We start from the raw sequence: 22,563 nt of genomic DNA on the forward strand, positions 1-22,563 counted from the left end.
ATAAGTTTCTGAGTTCAAAACATTAGCTTACTGTAATATTATGTAAATTAGTTTAAAACATCAGTAGGTTATGAGTTTTATATGATAAATATAGTTTTGACCCATACTAGGTGCTAAAAACGCTAAATATGCGATTTAAAGGGCTAATATGGTAAAGATAGGAAATCTGATATTTTGGTCAGTTTATAGGGTTCAAAATAATACATTTATCATTTAGGATCAGTAGCAAAAAGTTTGGTTTCAAAAAGTTATGTAAAACTCATTTTATGCATGAAAAGGGTAAAATTGGTAATTACCGAAACTAGACTATAATCCTATGTTAAGTTCAGCTTAAAAATAAATAAAAATATTTAAAAATCCCAAAATATTATTTAACATCAGTAGGTAAAAAGTTTGGTAATAAAAATCGGGTTTAGATGGGCCTTATGCTAATTACGCTTTCTAATTACTAAGAAGTCCCTTAATTACGCTATTGAGCATAACTCCCATTCTAGACCCCAAACTGATGTCAAATTTTCGGGACATGACTAAATATCAGTAGCAAAGGTTTTAGTTCATTCACATTGCTAAAAATCTCGATTTTATGCAAAAAGGGCGTTTTAGGCATTAATGAGCATAATTACGACCAAGAGCATAAATTACAAACGATTAGGCACCATGCAATATAACTCCAGAGGGTTATACTACAATGTAAAGTGGTCCTAATGGAAGCTTAAAACATGGAAGAATTAAGCTTGAATGGGTCAGAACTGAAAGTCATAGCAAAAGTCAAGCTTTTGCGACTTTCGGTTATAATCTGCCCTTAGATGATTAATTGTCGGATTAGGACTGATAAAACATGTTTATATAATCATTACCAAGTCATTAGAATGTTATAATATAATTTAGAACCTCTGGTTTATTAATTAGAATCATTTTTGTCATTTCTGTCCAGTTTGACTTTTTGTCAAACTACTTTGACCCGACAATTAACCAGTCAAACGAGATAATTAGGAGACACCCTTTTAGGGGTTAATCACCTATACTAATGTGGTTTCATAACCACTTTCAATTTGATCAGTGGTTAAGCCACATGTAAATAAAAAGAAAGTCAAACTGATTAAGCACTAAGTTTGACTTTTAAGCAAATAAGCTAAATTAAATAACTAAACAAGTAATTAGAGGCTTACTAATGGTCCTAGCAATCTTTTCTACACTTGAAAGTCTTCTCCTTACTGCTGGAAGCTCCAGATTAAGTCCCACAATGAAATGTTGCAAGTGTGAGTCAAGAACACAAGAGGAGGTGCTCTTATATAGGGATTTCTATGGATCTTGATTGCTTCCAGGTGTTTTAGGAGGCCCTGGGATCACCCCAGGTGTCCTAGCTACTCAATTGAACCGACTTACAGCTCCCTAGGTCGTTATAAACGAAGTAAGGCGGTGTAACAGGCCAAACCCGCACCTGGCAAACCTTTGCTGTTAACTGAAGACCGTCGCGTAGCGCGACGACAAATGGTCCGATGGTCGCGCTACGCGACCACCCATGTTACCAGCCCAACAAGTTTTAAAAGTTGGCAATTTCAGTCCCTGCTCGATTATAATCCTTTTTAACTCCATTTTTGACAATCAAGGCCCTTGTAATTACTTTCTTGGGGCCCAAGGATGGACAAACAAACCTCGTTAGGTTCCGGTTCGTTAAATTCCTTCAATAATGCAAGTTTCGTCAAGCTGACGCTTTTAGCCCAAAGTTTAGAAAACATGCATAACGATCTCGGAATCACGTGAAATTTTTATCACACATTCTCGGGAGTATATTTGAATATTACGAAGCCTTGGTTTTGTTAAAAGGCCACTCAGAGGTCAGAATTGACATATTGACACTTTTAACCCATGTAATTTATAATCTTCCGATTATTTTCACAAACGGCTTCGCATACCCAATCAATCACCCATTTAAGAATATTTCTTTCACGTGTGGTCATTCAGAGGCCCAAGTTTGGCATATTGACACCTTTAGTCCTTTCGTTTGCATATTTTCACTTGTTGTCAACTTTAGTCCCTTAAACTCAATCTTTCGCATAACCGGAGTTTAGGACACGTGTCTATGTATAATTGGACACGTTTTTACGTGGTGTTACATTCGATAAAATGACAAACAATCAAAACAACCAAGTGTTAGACGAACAGGCCGACCAAGTCAGGGTGATGACCGATCGGACTGCTGTCCGAACGGATAGCCAGCCGATCGGACAGTCAGCCGATCGGCTAGCACATGGTCCCACACTTAATCAACTTGTTTGAAGTTGGGTATTGAACGAACGGCTAACCGATCGTACTACCGTCCAATTGAATTACTCTTCGGATCATGAGATACTTGACTTCAACACTTAATTGATTTTTCACATGTTCGACGCACTAGGAGTGCCACCCAATCGAACAGTCGTCCGACCAGGTGACACCCTGCTGAGAACTTGTTTTGATGAAGTACCTAGCCGATCGGGTTGCCGGCCGATCGAACAACCGTCCGATCGACCGACCTGAAAGGTAAAGATACTTCAAGGTTTTCAAATGCTACAACGAAAACTTCAAAAGTCAACCATCATACACAAACACATCCTACTCAAAGGAAGAAACAATCCACTCGAACAGCCATCCGATCGGACTCCCGTCCGACCGGACAACTGTCCGAACGGACTGTCAACCGAACGGTCAGCCGTCCGATCGGACTACCGTCCGATCGACCAGCTGTCCGATCCTCCAACACTTGTTTCCGTTCTACGCATTGCTTATCGTTATACTATCGAACTGTTCAGGGTAACCTTACTCTCAAGCGCTCCCTTCAATCCATCAACCGCTGTGAGTATACTCGATCCCTTTTTGCTTTATGCACTTTTGGGTGTTACATACGTTACATATACGAAATCACATCGAACACACTACTCAATACTTTTAAACGCTAACCGTTACCGCATGTTATACGTTACTTAATTAATGCTTGTTTGTTATGTTTACACATGGAATGCTGTCTACCTGTCTTAACGACGATAGTACTATAGTTTGGACTCAGCACCCGCTCATGCGGGGGTTGTTAAGGACAATTATTTGCATGGATTACAGTGGTGATCATGTATTACGAACTGCCTCGGGCAGTCAACCCGCAGTCATTTGTATCGATAGATCCGTGTCGATAATTAACATGCATCGTTTTCCTCTGTGTACGTGCAGGTTATGCGTAAACTATTTCGATCTCTATATGCTATTATCAAACTTGTATGCTCACCTTTACATTTCATGTATTGACTTTATTTTAACGTATGTGACAGGTGTTTAAGATGCTTATCTGCTAGGAAAGCGAGGCTAGAATAAAGCTCTAGAGCCCAACAAATAGTTGTCTGTAGTGGTCAAATTATGGGTCTCTAGAAGCAGATAAACAATTGCTGTATTTAAAATCTGAGTTGTCGGAACAGAAACATCTGCCTGGATTTTGTCTGTAATAATTTGTTTACTGTTTGAGATACGGTATGGGACGTATTATTTAAATTGAATAGTAATGACGATTGTTATGGAAATTTCTGGACAATTTGTTTAGCTCAGTGCCGGGCCCCGATGATTCCGCCATCGGTTGGGGTGTGACACCCCACCTCCCCCCCCCCCCAAAAAAAAAAAAAAAAAAAAAACCTAACCCCCCCACCTCCCCAAAAACCTAAACCCCCTCCCCCACCCCCCAAAAACCTAACCCCCCCCCCCCCCAAAAAAAGCTAAAATGCTAAAAACTAAACCCCAAAAAACCTAAAAAAATCTAAATTTTTTTTTTTAATATTTTTTATGTTAAAATGGCTACTTTTAGTAGCCAATTTTTTTTTTTTAAATTAAAAAAAAAAAAATTGGCTACTAGCGAGTTTGCTTATAAAAAATATTAAAAAATATTTTTTGTGTGTTTTTTTAGCTATTTTTAGGCATTTTTGGTTGTGTTCACATTGGTTCTCGCGGTTCTCGCAATAAAGGGTGGTTCCTAACGGATCTTTGTCCTATACATATAGGGGTAAGATCAAATAAAAAGTTTATTTTGCCTAAATAGGATGAGAAAGAATCTTAACCATTCATTTTTTAAATCAATGGTTAAGATAAAAGTGTAGGAGAAAGGAGTGCAAGGGTATCTTGAGAAAATCATATTTATGGAATTTCTCTCTCCACATGCAAGGCACATGCATATTCCACCCCTGTTTTTTAAACGTTCATAACTTTTTTATACGAAATTATTTTTCATAAAATTTCACCGTAAAATCGAGCATTTTTTTATCTTTAATTTGAGTACCATATTGCTATATAAAATATGAAGACTAAAAAACCCCACTAAAATGCAATGTATTTCTATGTTGTATAACATTTTTTTGTGCTGGATTTTTGTACTATATTTTTGTGCTAATTTTTTTGTGCTGAATTTTTATGTCTTAAATTTTTTTTTCTCAATTTTTTGTGCTGGATTTTTTTGTACTATATTTTTTGCTGAATTTTTTTGTGCTATATTTTTTTGCACTGGATTTTTTTGAGCTATTTACTAGATTTTTTTGTACTATATTTTCTTGTACTACATTTTTTGTGCTATATTTTTTTGTACTAGCTTTTTTGTGCTAAATTTTTTTATACTAGATTTTTTTGTTGTATTTTTAAAAAACAAAAAGGCTGCCACATGTAATTTTTACTCCTATTTATAAGGACGAAAATACCATTCATTCTTACTTATTATGAGTGTCACATATTATCATCACAATCCTTCTTAGACTACTTAGGCAAAATCCACTTTTTAATGGATCCTGACCCTATATATATATGTATGTATATATATATAGGGTAAGGTTCATGCGAGAACCACCTTTATTGCGAGAACCAATGTGAACACAATCTAAAATAGCTAAAAAAACCTAACCCCCCACCCCCCACCCCAAGCTAAAATGCTAAAAACTAAACCCCCAAAAAACCTAAAAAAATCTAAAAAAATAAAAAAACACACAATTTTTTTTAAATATTTTTTAAGTTAAAATCGTTACTTTTAGTAGCAAAAAAAAAATTTAAAAATATTTTTTTTGCTACTAAAAGTAGCGATTTTTTTATAGAAAATATTAAAAAAATTGTGTGTTTTTTTAGCTATTTTTAGGTATTTTTTGGTTGTGTTCACATTGGTTCTCGCGGTTCTCGCAATAAATGGTGGTTCTAACGGATCTTTGTCCTACATATATATATATATATATATATATATATATATATAGGGTAGGGATATGGTAAAAAGTGTTTAAAATGTGAGAAGGGTAAGAAGTGTTTTAAACCATTGGATATTTGATCTAATGGTTGAGATCAATAGGGTATAAAAATGTAAATTGTGTTTTAATTAGAGGGACCTTATGTAAAATTGAAGGGCAATAATGTCTTTTTCAATGTTTCAAATATGGTAACCGTATTCTACACAACCAAAAACACCTACATTCACTCCTTTTTCCTTAAATATCAGAATTAATGACCAAGATCTAAATCGGAAGCCTCTTTGTTTTATATAAGATTCAATGCGTGGTGTTTTACGTTTAGAATAACTGGAATCAGATTCATGACGTGGTGTTTTATCTGGAGACATTGTTCATGGCGTGTTGTTTTATCTGGAGACATTGTTCATGGCGTGGTGTTTTATCTGGAGACATTGTTCATGGTGTGGTGTTTTATCTGGAGACATTGTTCATGGCGTGGTGTTTTATCTGGAGACAATGTTCATGGCGTGGTGTTTTATCTGGAGACACTGGTCATGGCGTGGTGTTTTATCTGGAGACACTGCTCATGGCGTGGTGTTTTATCTGGATACACTGTTCATGGCGTGGTATTTTAAACATCTGGAGACATTGTTCATGGCGTGGTGTTTTATCTGGAGACATTGTTCATGATGTGGTGTTTTATCTGTAGACATTGTTCATGGCGTGGTGTTTTAAACATCTGGAGACATTGTTCATGGCGTGGTGTTTTGTCTCCAGATGTTTAAAACACCACGCCATGAACAATGTCTCCAGATAAAACACCACGCCATGATTCAAGTCATAGTGTTTTATCTGGAATCCAAAAAATATTAAAACACCAGAATTGCAGTGATCAAAATCCTTACGTTCATCAATTAAATAATGGCGTCGATTTTATAATGAGAATTACGATAGTATATAGGAGATCATGTATAAACCAAAAGATATGTATCTCCTAAATTAACTCCAAAACCGTTACACACAATTAATTGATAAGAAAGGTAAATTACTAATGTACCCTTTTGAATTAATTAAGATAAAGGACACTTGTCATCCACAAATTATTTCTCACACTTCTTACAAAAGTAGGACTTTGTACAGGATCATTTACCTATATATATATATATATATATATATATATATATATATATATATATATATATATATATAGTGTAAAAAGTGGGGTGTGATTTGAAAGTTTGGATTGGTTAATTGTTGTGAGTAAAAGTGGGGTGTAGAATGGTGGTGGTTTGAAATGATGTGACATACAGACTGGACACTCTGGAGTATGGGCTTTGACTACCGCTCGAGATGCTCTAAGGTGCCTTTGTAAATTATCTATCACAAGAGCCTTTTTTTCACTCGTAATTATAACTTTTTAACATGAGAAATAAATCTTCATCTAGCTCTTTCTTGAGCAATAGCAAACTTATCAAGCCCTTTAAAGATTTCCTTTGGAGTTTGAAAACCGCCACCCAATTTAGACCCACCCTAACCCATTCCCAAAATATGACTCAAACAAAATGTTAGATTAAAAAATATGTGAAGTAGATAATACCAAATGGCTTGTAGCCCAACGAAGTCAAGGTGTGAAGAAAAAGTGTCTCTATGAGATTGTGATTAAAGTTCAACGATGGACTTAACTGTAGATTTAGAGGTCGGTTTAGATAGTGTGTTAGTTAGCTGGTAAAAAAGATAGTAATAGTTTTAGAAATTTTAATAAAGATCGGGAAGTTGTTTAAGTTTTAAGCCTTTCAGAGCACCCACAATGAGGTGATTTGACGATGGTCCGAAACCAAGAACCTTTGCTTGGTCTAGCCCCCAAGTCCTTGTTTGCGGACCGATGGTTTGTGGACTCTTCTAAGTTGTGGATGATCTTACAAAGTTATCTCTTAAAAGTATCAAAACATATTTACAAAACCCAATGATTAAAATCATGTTGAAATAAAGTTAGTTTACATTGAGAAATTCCAAATGAAGTAACATTTTCTACTTATCATCATATAACACACTGAATGTTGTTCAAGTAAATCAAGTTTCAAACACAATTACTCAATACTATGACATTAGAATGTTTTATTGTTTTATCACATAGTGATAGCATACAATGCCTTTCTATCAATATCAAGCAGATAATACCATATAACCATATTTGAGCGTCAACGGGCCGATTGAAGTTGGTGATCGCAGGAGTTTGGTTCATCCGGATTCCGACTGTGTGGTTGGAGAAGACGAAGGTTTCGGTAAAAAAAACATTTTTAGTCCGTTAAAAGAGAATAGAAATGTTGAGTCCATATAACCTCTTTTAAATAAACTAAAGAACCCTTCAATTTCTTCATAACTAAAAGTTTACAAAATAACATCTTTATTCATGCAATAGGTATTTAGGAAATGTTACTTATAAAGTCCTGAATAAGATTGCCAACAGCCGTATACGACGAACCGCCCTTGGCCACGGCTGCCCGACTCTTCTCACTCATCTCTTTCGCTTTTCTTCGAACCTCTTTATCCTCCATCACCCGTCGTATCCCATTTTCTATATCCTCAGCACTAACGATGGGGGTCTTAGCTTTAGGATCAAACAAATCCCTTATATAATCGCACTTTATCTCGACCGATAGTCCCAACTCCACCACCATTTCAAACGCATTCATCTGCTGCTCAGCGTACACCGGCCATGTTGCCACTGGCACACCAAACCACACACTCTCCAACAACGAGTTCCACCCGCAGTGCGACACGAACCCTCCAACCGCACCGTGAGCCAACAACGCCACTTGTGGGGCCCACCCGATAACTTTCCCGACTCCATCCGTTCGCTCCAAAAATCCCTCTGGCAATACCGCTCCCGGATCCTCGTAATCACTAGGGACTTTTGTTGTTTCGTTAGATGCCGGTCGACGTAGGGACCACACGAACCGGTGGCCACTCTGCTCTAAAGCACGTGCAATCTCTTTCACTTGGACCTCATCAAAACTACCCATGCTCCCAAAACACAATAAGACAACCGAAGAAGGTGGTTGACTGTCCAACCATCTGATGACATCATCATCCGACGGTTTTCTAGAAGAACCCTCTAGGTTGAGTATGGGTCCCACTGGGTAAACCGTTGGGACACTGATGTCACCAGACAACGACTCGACAGCATGTGTTTCGAGTTCCAAGAATGTATTAACCATAATTGCATTAACCTCTCTAAGTTTCCGCGCTCCCGACATAGCAAACTCGAGCCCGTCTTTAGTCCGGAGCACATCCCAAAAGACTTTAGTCGGCACCGGTTTGACAAAACTCGGAACCGACACCTCGGTATCCGCGTTGCTGAGCTCAACAACGTCTTGCTTCTCATCATCATTGAGCGTTTGCATAAACAACTCATATCCTAAAAAAGCAGCACTACAAGTGAAGAAAACATTAGTAGGAACATTAAACTCATTAGCCACATCTACCATGCATGTACAAAACATGTCCACCACAAACCCAGCGAGCCGACCCGAACCCGGTTGACTCAGCAACTCAGCCACAACGTTTCTAACATATTTACAATGACTTTTAATGTATTCATTTAAAGAAGTCACAAAAGACTTGAAGTCATGCACAGGCGGGGCGTCCTCTTGAGGGAGTTCTACAAACGATACGCGATTAATAGCGGTTTTAGCTAATGACTCAAAGTAGGCGGTGATAGCCGAGCCAGAAGTCGAGCTAGGAGGCTTAATAACAAGGACGGTTATGGAAAAACGTTGATCGCGGTTCACGAATAACTTTGCGACCTCGATGGTTGACATGATGTGACCAAGGCCAGGGGCTGGGATGAACACAAGCTCTGCTGTATTTGACATTTTTTTTTGTTTTGGTTCATGAGTTTGGTTTGTTTGATGTTTTGTCTTGTGAATTTATGTGATATAGGTTATAGATTGTACCAATTCAGCTGATGTCATTGCATTGCTGGCCCTTAAGATATGATCAGTAACATGTTACACGCAGAGTCGTCTCCACGCAGTGTCCTTTTACGTTTCCCTACTCTACCCACGTGTCCTTTGTAGCTCCGGATGTCCTCAAACCTTCTGTACATCCACCGTTTACAATTTCTGCTTTCTTCTTCATCTTTTTCAGACACCTCTCTCCTAATTACACAAAGCTCAACCGCAATGGCCATAGTGTATCCGCCTAATTTGAGTTCTCAACCGCAAGATTAGATCAAGCTCCGATCATATAAAGAACTTCATGACAATCAGGATTCAGTGTGCCGTTAGCTGAGGCGGTAGTGGCGATCGCTGAACATGGTTGCTATTAACAGAAATGCAGATCGCACCAAAACAAAGTCCGATTAAAATTAATCAAAAAATCATTCTCACCAAAACAAAATGAGCATACCACCATTTAAACCGACAAAACAAATATAAAACTTGAGAAATTTACGAAAATGGACAGGAATATTGTCGACTTACGAAAATGGGGATCTCGTGCGTCTTTAAAGAAGCGCCTCACCGATTACGAGACACCTTTTGCGTCTGTAGGGCTCATTCATGCGTCCGCCAATGCCGAAGTGACACGTGTCTCATCCTATCATCCCATGCGTCCGTAACGCATCCCATCATCCCATGCGTCCCTGACTCATCCCATGCGTCTGTGACTCATCCCATCATCCCATGCGTCCGTGACTCATTCCATGCGTTGCCGACTCATCCCATGCGTCCGTGACTCATCCCATGCGTCCGTGTCTCGTACCGGGATGCGTCTGGAAGTGTCGGGATGCGTCTGAAAGTACCGGGATGCGTCTGAAAGTTGCAGTCATCTCCGGCTCCATCTCCGGCAAGTTGCAGACGCCTCCAGCTCCATCTCCGGCGAGTTGCAGACGCCTACAGCTCCGTCTCCGGCAACCATGGCGGCGGTTGGGATTTTGGGGTGGAGATATGTGGATCGTTTTCACATCTAAACTTTTTTCCATTAGTGTAGGTTGCTAGTGAAGCCAGGTTTTCAGCCAAAGAAATCGTGAATTCTGTACTACAAATCATAAGTTCTGTGCATGCAAATACAAGTGCTTGATCCAGAAGCTTTCATGGTCATCAGTATCCTATTCTGATAATTATGCACGTCAGGATCTAGAGGTTGGGATTTGGGGGTGTAGGGGCTAGGGTGGGGTGGTAGATGGTGGGTCCTCATGTTCCTTTCCAAGATATAATTTAAATAGTAGGGTCCCACATGTTTTACATAAATTTGGCTGAATCCATACACGTGTCCATTTAAGAAAGAAGGACGCATAAGAGAGCTGATGCCCTGTTCCAATGAGGTATGAGCTGGCTATTTTGGAAAATGATATTGGTCAATGGCTATTTTCGTACATAGCTCTAAAAACTAAACACCATATCTTAGAAACACATAGTCCGATCATTTGGCAAATCGCTTCTCCCTTCCGATCCTTTGGGACAGTATAGTAAGTTACTATAATGAAAACCAGATCACCATAATGCATTAGTAATAAGTTAAATAAAAGATATTGCATGATCGGTACACTACTAGAAATTGCCATTTTTTGTAGGACTCTCCTAAGAAGAAAATTTGGTCGTAAATTTCGACCATTTTCCGACAAAAATAAAAACACCGACATATTAAAGCAGAATGCACAAAAACATGTTTGTCCAATTACCTAGCAAATGGATGTGGTTATAAAACTGGCCATTTTGGGTGATGTCAAAAATGGATTGTTGGGTTATTCGATTTGTTTACGGGTCCCGCGAGTCGTAGGTCGTGCGTTCAATTCGGGTCAGCCGGTTAGGGGTAAAAAGAGCAAATAAATCAAGGGTAAAAGGGTCATTCTAGCACTTGTGTAAGTGAAAATATTGGAGTCCTTTTGGAGCAACTTTGTTTTCGTTTTCTTGTAGCGAGTTTTAGACCATAAGCTAGTTTAAATCTTAACCCGTTTTGAGTTTAGCATAAATCCTGTGATCTCAACAATATGGATCAAGTTACAAACTGACTTTGGTGAAACTCATAGATTCAACAAATGTATATATCCTCTCCATTATGACCCCCAGTTAAAAAGTTCTAGTTCCGTCACTGTGTAAGTAGAGATTCAACTATAATAACGGTATCACACAATAAACTGAATGTTGTTCAAGTAAATCAAGTTTCAAACACAATTACTCAATACTATGACATCAGTAGGTTTTATTGTTTTATCACATAGTGATAGCATACAATGCCTTTCTATCAATATCAAGCACATAATACCATATAACCATATTTGAGCGTCAACGGGCCGATTGAAGTTGGTGATCGCGGTGCTTACGCTGATTGAAGGAGAAAGCAAGGGGGTTTGGTGCATCCGGATTCCGACTGTGTGGTGTAAAATTCATTTTTAGTCCGTTAAGGGGAGTGGGGGTGGTCCGTGATGGCCACCCCATCACGCGTGGAACAAAATAGCACACCGCCGCCGCCACAAGTATAACGCGTGAATTATTCAACGCGTTAAAATCATCAGGCGTTGAAAACAATTCACTTTTAGATTGTTTTGTCGTTTTATGAAATTGAATTAATAGCAACTTTGATGAAAAGTGCAAATTAGCCCCTCAACTTTTGTTAGCTATTTTTAAATAGCTTCCCTTTAATTGCAATTCAGGTCCCTCATCTTTATATAAATTTTAATTCCCATCTCGACGAACCGTTTAAGTCGGTTATAATTCAACAAAAGCGCGAGATTTGTGAAAGATGGGGTTGAGAGATGCCACCCGTTTAATTTAAGTTTTTTTTCTAGTGTTTAGTTGTTTTTTATTTTGCTATGTAATTTATTTTTTAATTTTAATGAAATTTATAATTTAGTGTTTTATTGTTAATTTCTAATTTAAAAAATAAAAATAAAAAGCTGTGAGTGATGGAATTCCATCACTAGTGATGACCACCGCCACTAAAAAAGGCTTGTGAGAGATAGAATAGTAGTTGATGACATGACGGAACTTGATTGGATGTTTGTGAGTGATTGAATTCTATCACTAGTGACCACCCTCACTCCCTAAAAATCTATAGGAATGTTGAGTTTTCAACTCTTTTAAACAAACTAAAGAACCCCACAATTTCATCATAACAGTACAATATCATCTTTATTCAAGCAATATGTATTTAGGAAATGTTAGTTATAAAGTCCTGAATAAGATTGCCAACAGCCGCATACGACGAACCGCCCTCAGCCACCGCTGCCCGACTCTTCTCACTCATCTCTTTCGCTTTTCTTCTAACCTCTTTATCCTCCATCACCCGTCGTATCCCATTTTCTATCACCTCAGCGCTAACGATGGGGGTCTTAGCTTTAGGATCAAACAATTTCTTTATATAATCGCACTTTATCTCGACCGACAGTCCCAACTCCACCACCATTTCAAACGCATTCATCTGTTGCTCGGCGTACACCGGCCATGTAGCCACTGGTACACCAAACCAAATACTCTCCAACAGCGAGTTCCATCCACAGTGCGACACGAACCCTCCAACCGCACTATGAGCCAGCAACGCGACCTGTGGGGCCCACCCGATAACTTTCCCGACTCCATTTGTTCGCTCCAAAAATCCCTCCGGCAATACCGCTTCCGGATCCTCGTAATCACTAGGGACTTTTGTTGTTCCGTTAGATGGCGGTCGACGTAGGGACCACACGAACCGGTGGCCACTCTGCTCTAAAGCACATGCAATCTCCTTCACTTGGACCTCATCAAAACTACCCATACTCCCAAAACACAACAATACAACCGATGCAGGTGGTTGACTATCCAACCATCTGATGACATCATCGTCCGACGGTTTCCCAGAAGAACCCTCTAGGTTGAGTAGGGGTCCCACTGGGTAAACCTTTGGGACGCTGATGTCAGCAGACAACGACTCGACAGCATGTGTCTCGAGTTCCAAAAATGTATTAACCATAATTGCGTTAACCTCTCTAAGTTTCCGCGCACCCAACATAGCAAACTCGAGTCCGTCTTTAGTCCGGAGCACATCCCAAAAGACTTTAGTCGGTACCGGTTTGACAAAACTCGGAACCGACACCTCGGTATCCGCGTTGCTGAGCTCAACAACGTCTTGCTTCTCATCATCATTGAGTGTTTGCATAAACAATTCATATCCTAAAAAAGCAGCACTACAAGTGAAGAAAACATTAGTAGGAACATTAAACTCATTAGCCACATCTACCATGCATGTACAAAACATGTCCACCACAAACCCAGCGAGCCGGCCCGAACCCGGTTGACTCAGCAACTCAGCCACAACCTTTCTAACATATTTACAATGACTTTTAATGTATTCATTTAAAGAAGTCACAAAAGACTTGAAGTCATGCACAGGCGGGGCGTCGTCTTGAAGTCGTTCTACAAACGATACGTGATTAATAGCGGTTTTAGCTAATGACTCGAAGTAGGCGGTGATAGCCGAGCCAGAAGTCGAGCTAGGAGGCTTAATAACAAGGATGGTTATGGAAAAACGTTGATCGCGGTTCACGAATAACTTTGCGACCTCGATGGTTGACATGATGTGACCAAGGCCAGGGGCTGGGATGAATACAAGCTCTGCTGTATTTGCCATTTTTTTGTTTTGTTTTGGTTCATGAGTTTGGTTTGTTTGATGTTTTGTCTTGTGAATTTATGTGATATTGGTTATAGATTGTACCAATTCAGCTGATGTCATTGCATTGCTGGCCCTTAAGATATGATCAGTAACATGTTACACGCAGTGTCCTTTTACTTTTCCCTACTCTACCCACGTGTCCTTTGTAGCTCCGGATGTCCTCAAACCCTCTCCCCTGCGATTCTTTGGGACAGTATAGTAACTCCCATGTATCTGCATTAAATGAAAACCAGATCACCATAATGCATTAGTAAGGCTATAGGGTGTGAGGATCATGATTGGGACATGATTTGCCACCTAAGATTATGAATGGAAGGCTACGCTACACCATAATGATTGATCCACCATGGTTTGTATGGATTAAACCATGGCAACCATGGTCATCCTTTCCATTTTTCAACAAATCATTCCTTTTTCTTTAGACAAAGATAATAAATAAAGGGCTACTGGTTTGGGTCATGACCACACCCTTAGGGTAGTGGTTTTGGATGGTGAATTAGAGGTGAGTTACATGGCACTAACATGGAGGGTCATGGTGGTTATGAGGATCATGACCACACCCTATAGCCTAATAAGTTAAATAAAAGATATTGCATGATCGGTTAGAAATTGCCATTTTTTTGTAGGACTTTCCTAAGAAGAAAATTTGGTCGTAAATTTCGAACATTTTCCGACAAAAATAAAAACATCGACATTAAAGTTTCTTCGAACATTCATCGTGTTATTTTATTAATAAAAATGCATTTGGTCGGAAAAAATAACCAACTTTTTCTCAAAGTGGGTCGAAAAATAATTTTTCAGTGGGAAATTGGTCTAAATTTAGTTTGAATTTTTTAACGAAAATTGGTTGGAAAATATTCCCACTAGTTTTATTTATATTAAATAACTACAATAAAAAAATACATTACATTACCAAAAAAAATAAAAATCAATCATCTTCATCTGCATCTTCATTGGAGTCGAATATAGGAAGTGTTGAAACACGTTTTACCAAATTAGCTCAAATGTTTGAATTTATTTTTCTTGACTCGATTAGATATTGGTTTTGCGTTCTCTCTTCGTCACTAATGTCTTCGTTATTTGATTCGGGCTCCTCGCCATAATATTCAACGATTGCACGCCCTTCATCCTCTAAAATCATGATGTGTAGAATGATGCGCGCGTACATCACATTTCTTATTTGATCTTTTTCATACAATCGACAAGGCATGCTCAAAATGTGCCACCTTTTCTTCAAACACCAAATGCTCGCTCGATGTATTTGCGTGCCACCATCTGAACTTTGTTAAACTTCATTTTTTTTAGGATCTAGGGTTCCATCTCTTGAAAATGATGGGTAAATTCCATCAACAAGATAGTACCTATACTTGTATTCAACCCCATTTACAAAAAAAATGTTCCTTTCGGTCCAATACCATTTATTTGATCATTGAAAATGGGTGAGTGGTGTATAATGTTTATATCGTTATGTGAACCGGGCATACCAAAGAATGCATGTCAGATTCAAAGATCTTGTGATGCAACCGCTTCAAGCATCATAGTCGACATTCCGGGTGTCACACCCCAACCGATGGCGGAATCATCGGGGCATGGCACTGAGCGAAACAGATTGTTCAGAAGTTTCCACAACAACTATCATTACTATTCAGTTTAAATAATACGTCCCATACCGTATCCCAAATAGTAAAATAAATTATTACAGATAACAATCAGTCAAATATTCTGTTCCGACAACTCAGATTCAAATTTAAATATAAAAGTTGTTCAATTGCCTCTAGAGACTCGATCTGCAAGATCTACAGACAACTATGCTCTAGACGCTTATTCTAAGCTCGCCTCCTAGCAGATAAGCATCCTAATTGCCTGCCACATACGTTAAAATAAAGTCAATACATAAAATGTAAAGGTGAGCATACAAGTTTGATAATAGCATATAGAGTTCGAAATAGTTTACGCATAACCAGCAAGCACACAGAGGAAAACGAAGCATGTTAATTATCGACATGGAACTATCGATACCAATGACTGCGGGTTGACTGCCCGAGGCAGTTCGCAATACATGATTACCACCGTAATCCATGCAAGTAATTGTCCTTAACAACCCCCGGGTGAACGGGTGTTGAGTCCAAACTATAGTACTATGTCGTTAAGGCAGGTAGACAACATTCCATGTGTAAACATAACAACAAGCATTCATTTAGTCACGTAATACATGCAGAACGGTTAGCGTTTAAAGTACTTGAGTAATGTGTTCGATTGTGATTTAGATAAGTAACGTATGTAACACCCAAAAGTGCTAAAGAAAAAATGGTTCGAGTATACTCACAGTGGTTGATTGATGGATTGAAGGGAGCACTTGAAAGTAAGGGTTAGCCTGAATAGTTCGATAGCATGACGATGAGTAACGCGTAAAAAGAAAACAAGTGTTGGTGAGTCGAACAGCCTGGTCGATCGAACTGTAGGTTCGATCGAACGGGTTATTCGTTCGGTTGGACAGTCCGTTCGGACAGCCTGTTCGATCGGCCGGTCGGCTCGATCGGTTGGACTGTTCGAGTGGATTGTTCCTTCCTTTGAGTAGGATGTGTTTGAGTATGATGTCTTGTCCTTTTGAAGTTTTCGTTGTAGTATTTGAGAACATTGAAGTGTTCTTACCTTTTAGGTCGATCGATCGAACGGGCCGTTCGATCGGCTGGCTTAACCGATCGGTTAGGTGCTTCAGTAGTGAGTCCTCAGCAGGATGTCACCTGATCGAACGGTATGTTCGATCGGGTGGAACTCCAATACGTCGAACGAGTTGAAAATCGATTAAGTGTTGAAGCATAATATCTCATGATCCGAAGAGTAATTCAACCCAAACCGTAGTTCGATCGAACAGCTCTTCGTTCAATACTAGACTCCATGAAATGGTCAAAGTGTGGGGCCATGTGCTAGCCGATCGGCTGGCCTGGTCGATCGGCTGACATGTCCGATCGGTTGGGCTGTTCGTTCGAACAGCCTGTCCGATCGGTCAGCATCCTGACCTGGTCGGCCTGTTCGTCTAACACTTGGTTGTTCTGATTGTTTGACGTTATATCGAGGTATTTTGACAACGAGCTGAACCATGGAACCTTCGTTCCTACTTGTTTCTCCTGCTCGGACAGGAACCACCCATGTCCGGCCGGTGAACGGTTCGGAACAGAGTTTATAGTTTAACCCGAAATCGGTGAACCTCGTAGATAGAATCCGAATCTTGAACCACACAACTATTTGAATGATTAGTGAGTTGGCTCAAGCTCCGTTTCTACCGGTTTGGAGGCATTGAGTGTAAAAGAGTTGAAAGAAAGTTGGAAGATCCTTCTTTCAATCATTTACACTGTGTAATGTGTAGATCTATAACAGATCTTTGTTTATTTATGTGGAAATCGGCTGGATCCAAGTGATTCTTGGTGGATTGAAGCCTAAACATGAAGTTCTTCAACAACCCATGATGACATCATCCTAGAACACTTAGATCTTGATGATTTCACGGTTAAAAGTTAAGATTTGAAAGATAGAAAGGTGTAGGAGTGTGTATTGATCAAGAAAGTACAAGATTTAGGATGAAATCTTACCGGAATCGAGAGAAATCTGAGAAAAGAAGAGGAGCATGAGCTGGTCGGTCAGAGAGTTTCCAAAAGTGGAAAGAATGACAATGACAGGGCTATTTATAGGCTTCCCAAAGAGGAAAGGGCTGGCCGATCGGCCAGGCATCCCGATCGGACAGCCTGCTCGATCGGACAGTCCGTCCGATCGGCTGGGCTGTTCGATAGGCTAGGATCCTGATCGATCAACAGCCTGTTTTGAGCGTTTGGTGCGACGATTTCTGATATTTCGGTTTCGATTGAAGACGATACGAATACGATAGAGTTTCCTATTCAAATTACTTTTAATCCCAACCACTATATCTACATACCAGCATCTATATCTTGCATTGTCTCTTCTCCACCAATTATCATAATTCGATTTCGATTGAGTTCGATTGAGTTTTGAGTTTCGATTCGATTGATCATCACACATAACATAAAGTAAACACGCACAGGTAACACGTAAGGAACACACACACGTATAATAACACCAAAGTCGCATAATTGAGTTTCGAGTTGAGTGATGATTCGATTAGCTTGATTATTGTTTGATTGACTTTATCGCATTGTTACTTCCTACTATTCATAGTCGTAAAGCGTTTCGCGTCGATTAAACATTCGATTCGTTCGATTACTTTGATTAACAACACTTACTACAAATAATAAAAAATAAAATAGAGTAATTTCAGTCAAAGAAGTCAAACTTGACTTGGACTTTGACTTTGACTTTGACATTCGAAAACACGGGGTGTTACACATGATATCCACTTGTGTGAGAGCCTTGCCATGCAGTTGGACAAAGTTCCCACTCCCATTTCATACAATCTAAACTACCGATCTTCTCGGGGAGACCATGATATTCAGCGTGATATTCCATAATTTGTTGCATATCACTAAACGTCGGTTTTCTCAAGTATCTTTTTATATATAGTTCAATGATACACGCACAAACATTGTGAAGACTTTCCCTAGCCACTCGTGCCGATGTCACACCCCAACCGATGGCGGAATCATCGGGGCGCGGCACTGAGCGAAACAGATTGTCCAGAAGTTTCCACAACAACTATTATTACAAATTCAGTTAAGTGATACGTCCCATACCATATCCCAAATAAATAAACAAGTTATCATAGAATACAACTAAACAAATAGTACTGTTTCGACAACTCAGATTCAATTTATTACAAACCAAATGTTTAATAGTACTGCCCAGAGTCATTAAGACTCATCCGGACAAGATCTACAGACAACTAATGCCATAGATGCTTGATCAGACAACTCCAATGGCTCCATGGCTATAGTTTATTCGCTTCTAGAGACCCCTAGGTAGGCTACGACCTACAACTGCTAGATGGGCTCTAAAGCTTTATTATTGCCTCGCTTTCCTAGCAAGCTAACACCTTAAACACCTGTCACATACGTTAAAATAAAGTCAATACATATAATGTAAAGGTGAGCACACAAGTTTGATAATAGCATATAGAGTTCGAATAGTTTACGCATAACCAGGCACGTACACAGAGGAAAACGATGCATGTTAATTATCGACATGGGACCATCGGTACCAACGACTGCGGGTTGACTGTCCGAGACAGTTCGCAATACATGAGTACCACCGTAATCCATGCAAGTAGATTGTCCTTAACAACCCCCGTGTGAACAGGTGCTGAGTCCAAACTATAGTACTATGTTGCTAAGGCAGGTAGATAGCACTCCACGTGTAAACATAATAAACATCAATCATTTAGTCAAATAGCACATGCAATTCGGTTAGCGTTCAAATAGTTTGTGTTTGATTGTGGTTTGATAGATAACGTATGTAACACCCAAAAGTGCTAAAAGCAAAAAGGGATCGAGTATACTCACAGTGATTTGGTTATGGATTGAAGGGAGCGCTGAGAGTAGGTTAGCCTGAATAGTTCGATAGCATATCGATTGGTCTGGTCGATCGGACAACAGGTTCGATCGGACGGGCTGTTCGTTCGGCTTGAAAGTCCGTTTGAACTATCCCATTCGATCGGCCGGTAGGCTCGATCGGCTGGTACTTTCGAGTGGATTGTTTCTTCCTTTAGGAAAGGATGTGTTTATGTATGATGGTTTGAACTTTTGAAGTTTTTGCAGCATTATCAGGACTCATTGAAGTATCCTTACCTTTCAGGTCGGTCGATCGAACAGTCCGTTCGATCGGTTAGCCCAACCGATCGGTTAGTTACTCAATATAGTCCCTTGGCAAGGTGTCACTCGATCGGGTGGCATGCTCGATCGGGTGGCACTCCAATGCTTTGAAAAATGGTTAAGTGTTGAAGCATAGTATCTCATGATCCGAAGAGTAATGTTACAAATCGAGTGGTAGGTTCGATCGAACATCACCTCGTCAATACCATACTTCATGAATATGTGAATAGTTGTGGGCCATGTGTCAGCCGATCGGTTGACCCGGTCGATCGGCTGGGAAATCCGTTCGGTTGGGCTGTTCGTTCGAGCAGCCTAACCGTTCGGCCAGCCTTCCTGACGTGGTTAGCCTATCGTCTAACACTTGACTGTTTTGGTTACCTTGGTATGATTTTAAGGTATTTTTGACAACGAGTTAAACCATAGAACTTAGGTTCTTATTTGTCTTACTGGTTCGGGCAGGAATCACCCAAGTCCGGCCAGTAAACTGTTCGGAACGGTAGTTCAACGTTTGACCCGAAATCGGTGAACCTCGTAGTTAGAATCCGAACCTTGAACCATGTGATAGTTTAGAATGATTTGTGAGTTGGTTCAAGCTCCGTTTCTACCGTTTTTAGTGTGTTGAGTGTAAATGAGTTGAAAGATAGTTGGAAAATCCGTCTTTCAATCTTTTCCACCGTGAAATGTTAAGATCTTTGATAGATTTTAGTTTGTTTATGTGGAAATCGGTTAGATCTAAGCTAATCATGGTTGAATGATGCCAAAACATGATGTTCTTGAAGAACACCATTGTGACATCACCCAAGAACACCTAGATCTTGGTGATTTCATGGTTAGAATCCAAGTTTTGAAAGATAGAAAGGTGTAGAATCATTAAATGAACAAGATCGTACAAGATTTAGAGTGGAAACTTACCGAACTGGGGAGAAATCTGAGAAAAGGTGGAGAATAGGAGTTGGTCGGTTAGAGCTTTCCAAAAGTGGTAAAGATGACAATGACAGCCCTATTTATAGGCTTCCAAAAGAGGAAAGGTGTAACTGATCGGCCAGGCTGCACTGATCGAATGTGCTGGCCGATCGAACAGGACTGTTCGATCGGTTGGCCTGTTCGATCAGGTTTCCCTGTTCGATTGGCACAACCCCTTTGAGTGTTTCGCGACGATTTTTGATATTTCGATCTCGACGAACGATGATTTGAGTATGATAGAGTTCCTAATTAAATTACTTTTAATCCCAACTGCTATATCTAACATATAAGCATCCTTACTTCCATTTCGGGTTCGATTTCGATTGAGGTCAATTACCTTTCGAGTTTCGATTTGATTCGATTGATGCACCACACATAATAACGTAAAGTAAACATGCACAATTAACACATAAGGCACACACACACGTAATAAAGCACCAAAATTCGCATAATTCGAGATTCGAGTTCGATGATTGATTCGATTAGCTTGATTATTGATTGATTAACTTTATCGCATTGTTACTTCCTATTATTCAAAGTCGATTATCGATTCGCATTCGCTTAACATTCGATTCATTTTGATTATACAACACTTACTCCACATAATACAAAAATTAAAATAGATTAATTCCAATAACAGTCAACATTTGACTTTGACTTTTACATTTGGAAAACACGGGGTGTTACAGCCTCCCCATGTTTAGGGAATTTCGTCCCGAAATTAGGCTGAGAGCCGTACATCACCGCGATTTTACCAATTTGATGCTTCAGATCTATCTGAACAGCTGCGGGTACTTGGCCTTCATGTCGCTTTCGAGTTCCCAAGTGAACTCCGCGCCTCGTTTGCCTTCCCATCGGACTTTCACGATCGGAATTCGAGAGCGTCTGAGTTGCTTGTTCTGGCGGTCCATGATTTCGACAGGCTTTTCCACGAAGTGTAAAGTTTCGTTGACCTGAAGATCGTCAAGCGGTATGATCGCATCATGATCAGCTAAGCACTTTCGGAGGTTTGACACATGGAAAGTCGGGTGGACGTTACTAAGTTCCTCCGGTAAATCGAGTCTGTAGGCGACTTTTCCGATCCTTTCCAGAATTCTAAAAGGTCCAACATATCGAGGTGCGAGTTTCCCTTTCTTGCTGAATCGGACTACACCCTTCCAAGGTGATACCTTTAGGAGTACGTAGTCGCCAACTTCAAATTCAAGGGGCTTGCGTCTTATATCGGCGTAACTTTTCTGTCTGTTCCGAGCTTTCACCAAGTTGTCTCTTATCTGGTGGATTTTGTCAGTCGTTTCTTGTAGAATCTCGGGACCGGTTAATTGGGAATGACCGATCTCGTGCCACACAATAGGCGAACGACATCTCCTACCATATAAGGCCTCGAATGGTGCCATTTGGATGCTGGCATGATAGCTATTATTGTACGAAAATTCGACTAATGGCAGGTGTTTGCTCCAACTACCACCAAAATCAATAACACACGCACGGAGCATGTCTTCAAGAGTACGGATCGTTCTTTCAGTCTGTCCGTCGGTTTGGGGATGGAATGCAGTACTCAAGTTCAGCGACGTACCAAGGGCCGCTTGAAATGTTTCCCACAACCTTGAGGTAAACCGAGCATCACGGTCAGAGATGATGTCGCGAGGCATACCATGATTACGAATGATCTCGTCGGTGTAGATTTGGGCTAGTTTGGCCACCTTATAGTCTTCTCGTATTGGCAAAAAGTGGGCCGATTTGGTTAGACGATCGACTATAACCCAAATACTGTCGTGACCTGATGGCGTGGTCGGGAGCTTAGTTACGAAGTCCATAGCTATGCTCTCCCACTTCCATATAGGTATCGTCGGTTGTTCGAGTAAGCCGGAAGGTCTTTGATGTTCAGCCTTAACTCTTGCACAGGTTAAACAACTACCAACATAGAGAGCGATATCCCGTTTCATTCCCGGCCACCAGTACTT

At 39.9% G+C, this 22,563-nt stretch overlaps 2 protein-coding genes across 2 annotated transcripts; both read right to left on the bottom strand.

Annotated features, from left to right (window-relative positions):
- Nucleotides 1-7,551: 7,551 nt before the first annotated feature.
- On the bottom strand, nt 7,552-9,096 carry LOC110930927 (anthocyanidin 3-O-glucosyltransferase 2). The gene has a single exon (XM_022174315.2). It carries the CDS (start codon nt 9,089-9,091, stop codon nt 7,640-7,642), a length of 1,452 nt encoding a protein of 483 aa, XP_022030007.1. The 5' UTR covers nt 9,092-9,096; the 3' UTR covers nt 7,552-7,639.
- Nucleotides 9,097-12,280: 3,184 nt separating this feature from the next.
- LOC110930928 (anthocyanidin 3-O-glucosyltransferase 2-like) lies at nt 12,281-13,851 on the bottom strand. The gene has a single exon (XM_022174316.2). The coding sequence runs from the start codon at nt 13,818-13,820 to the stop codon at nt 12,369-12,371; it is 1,452 nt and encodes a 483-aa protein (XP_022030008.1). The 5' UTR covers nt 13,821-13,851; the 3' UTR covers nt 12,281-12,368.
- Between the last annotated feature and the right edge of the window lie 8,712 nt (nt 13,852-22,563).

The sequence above is a fragment of the Helianthus annuus genome, chromosome 3 (genome assembly GCF_002127325.2).
Source record: "Helianthus annuus cultivar XRQ/B chromosome 3, HanXRQr2.0-SUNRISE, whole genome shotgun sequence".
Taxonomy (NCBI): Eukaryota; Viridiplantae; Streptophyta; class Magnoliopsida; order Asterales; family Asteraceae; genus Helianthus; species Helianthus annuus.

Excerpts from the sequence above, each read along its gene's own strand:
- LOC110930928 (XM_022174316.2), bottom strand. The coding sequence starts at position 13,820 with ATGGCAAATACAGCAGAGCTTGTATTCATCCCAGCCCCTGGCCTTGGT.
- LOC110930927 (XM_022174315.2), bottom strand. The coding sequence starts at position 9,091 with ATGTCAAATACAGCAGAGCTTGTGTTCATCCCAGCCCCTGGCCTTGGT.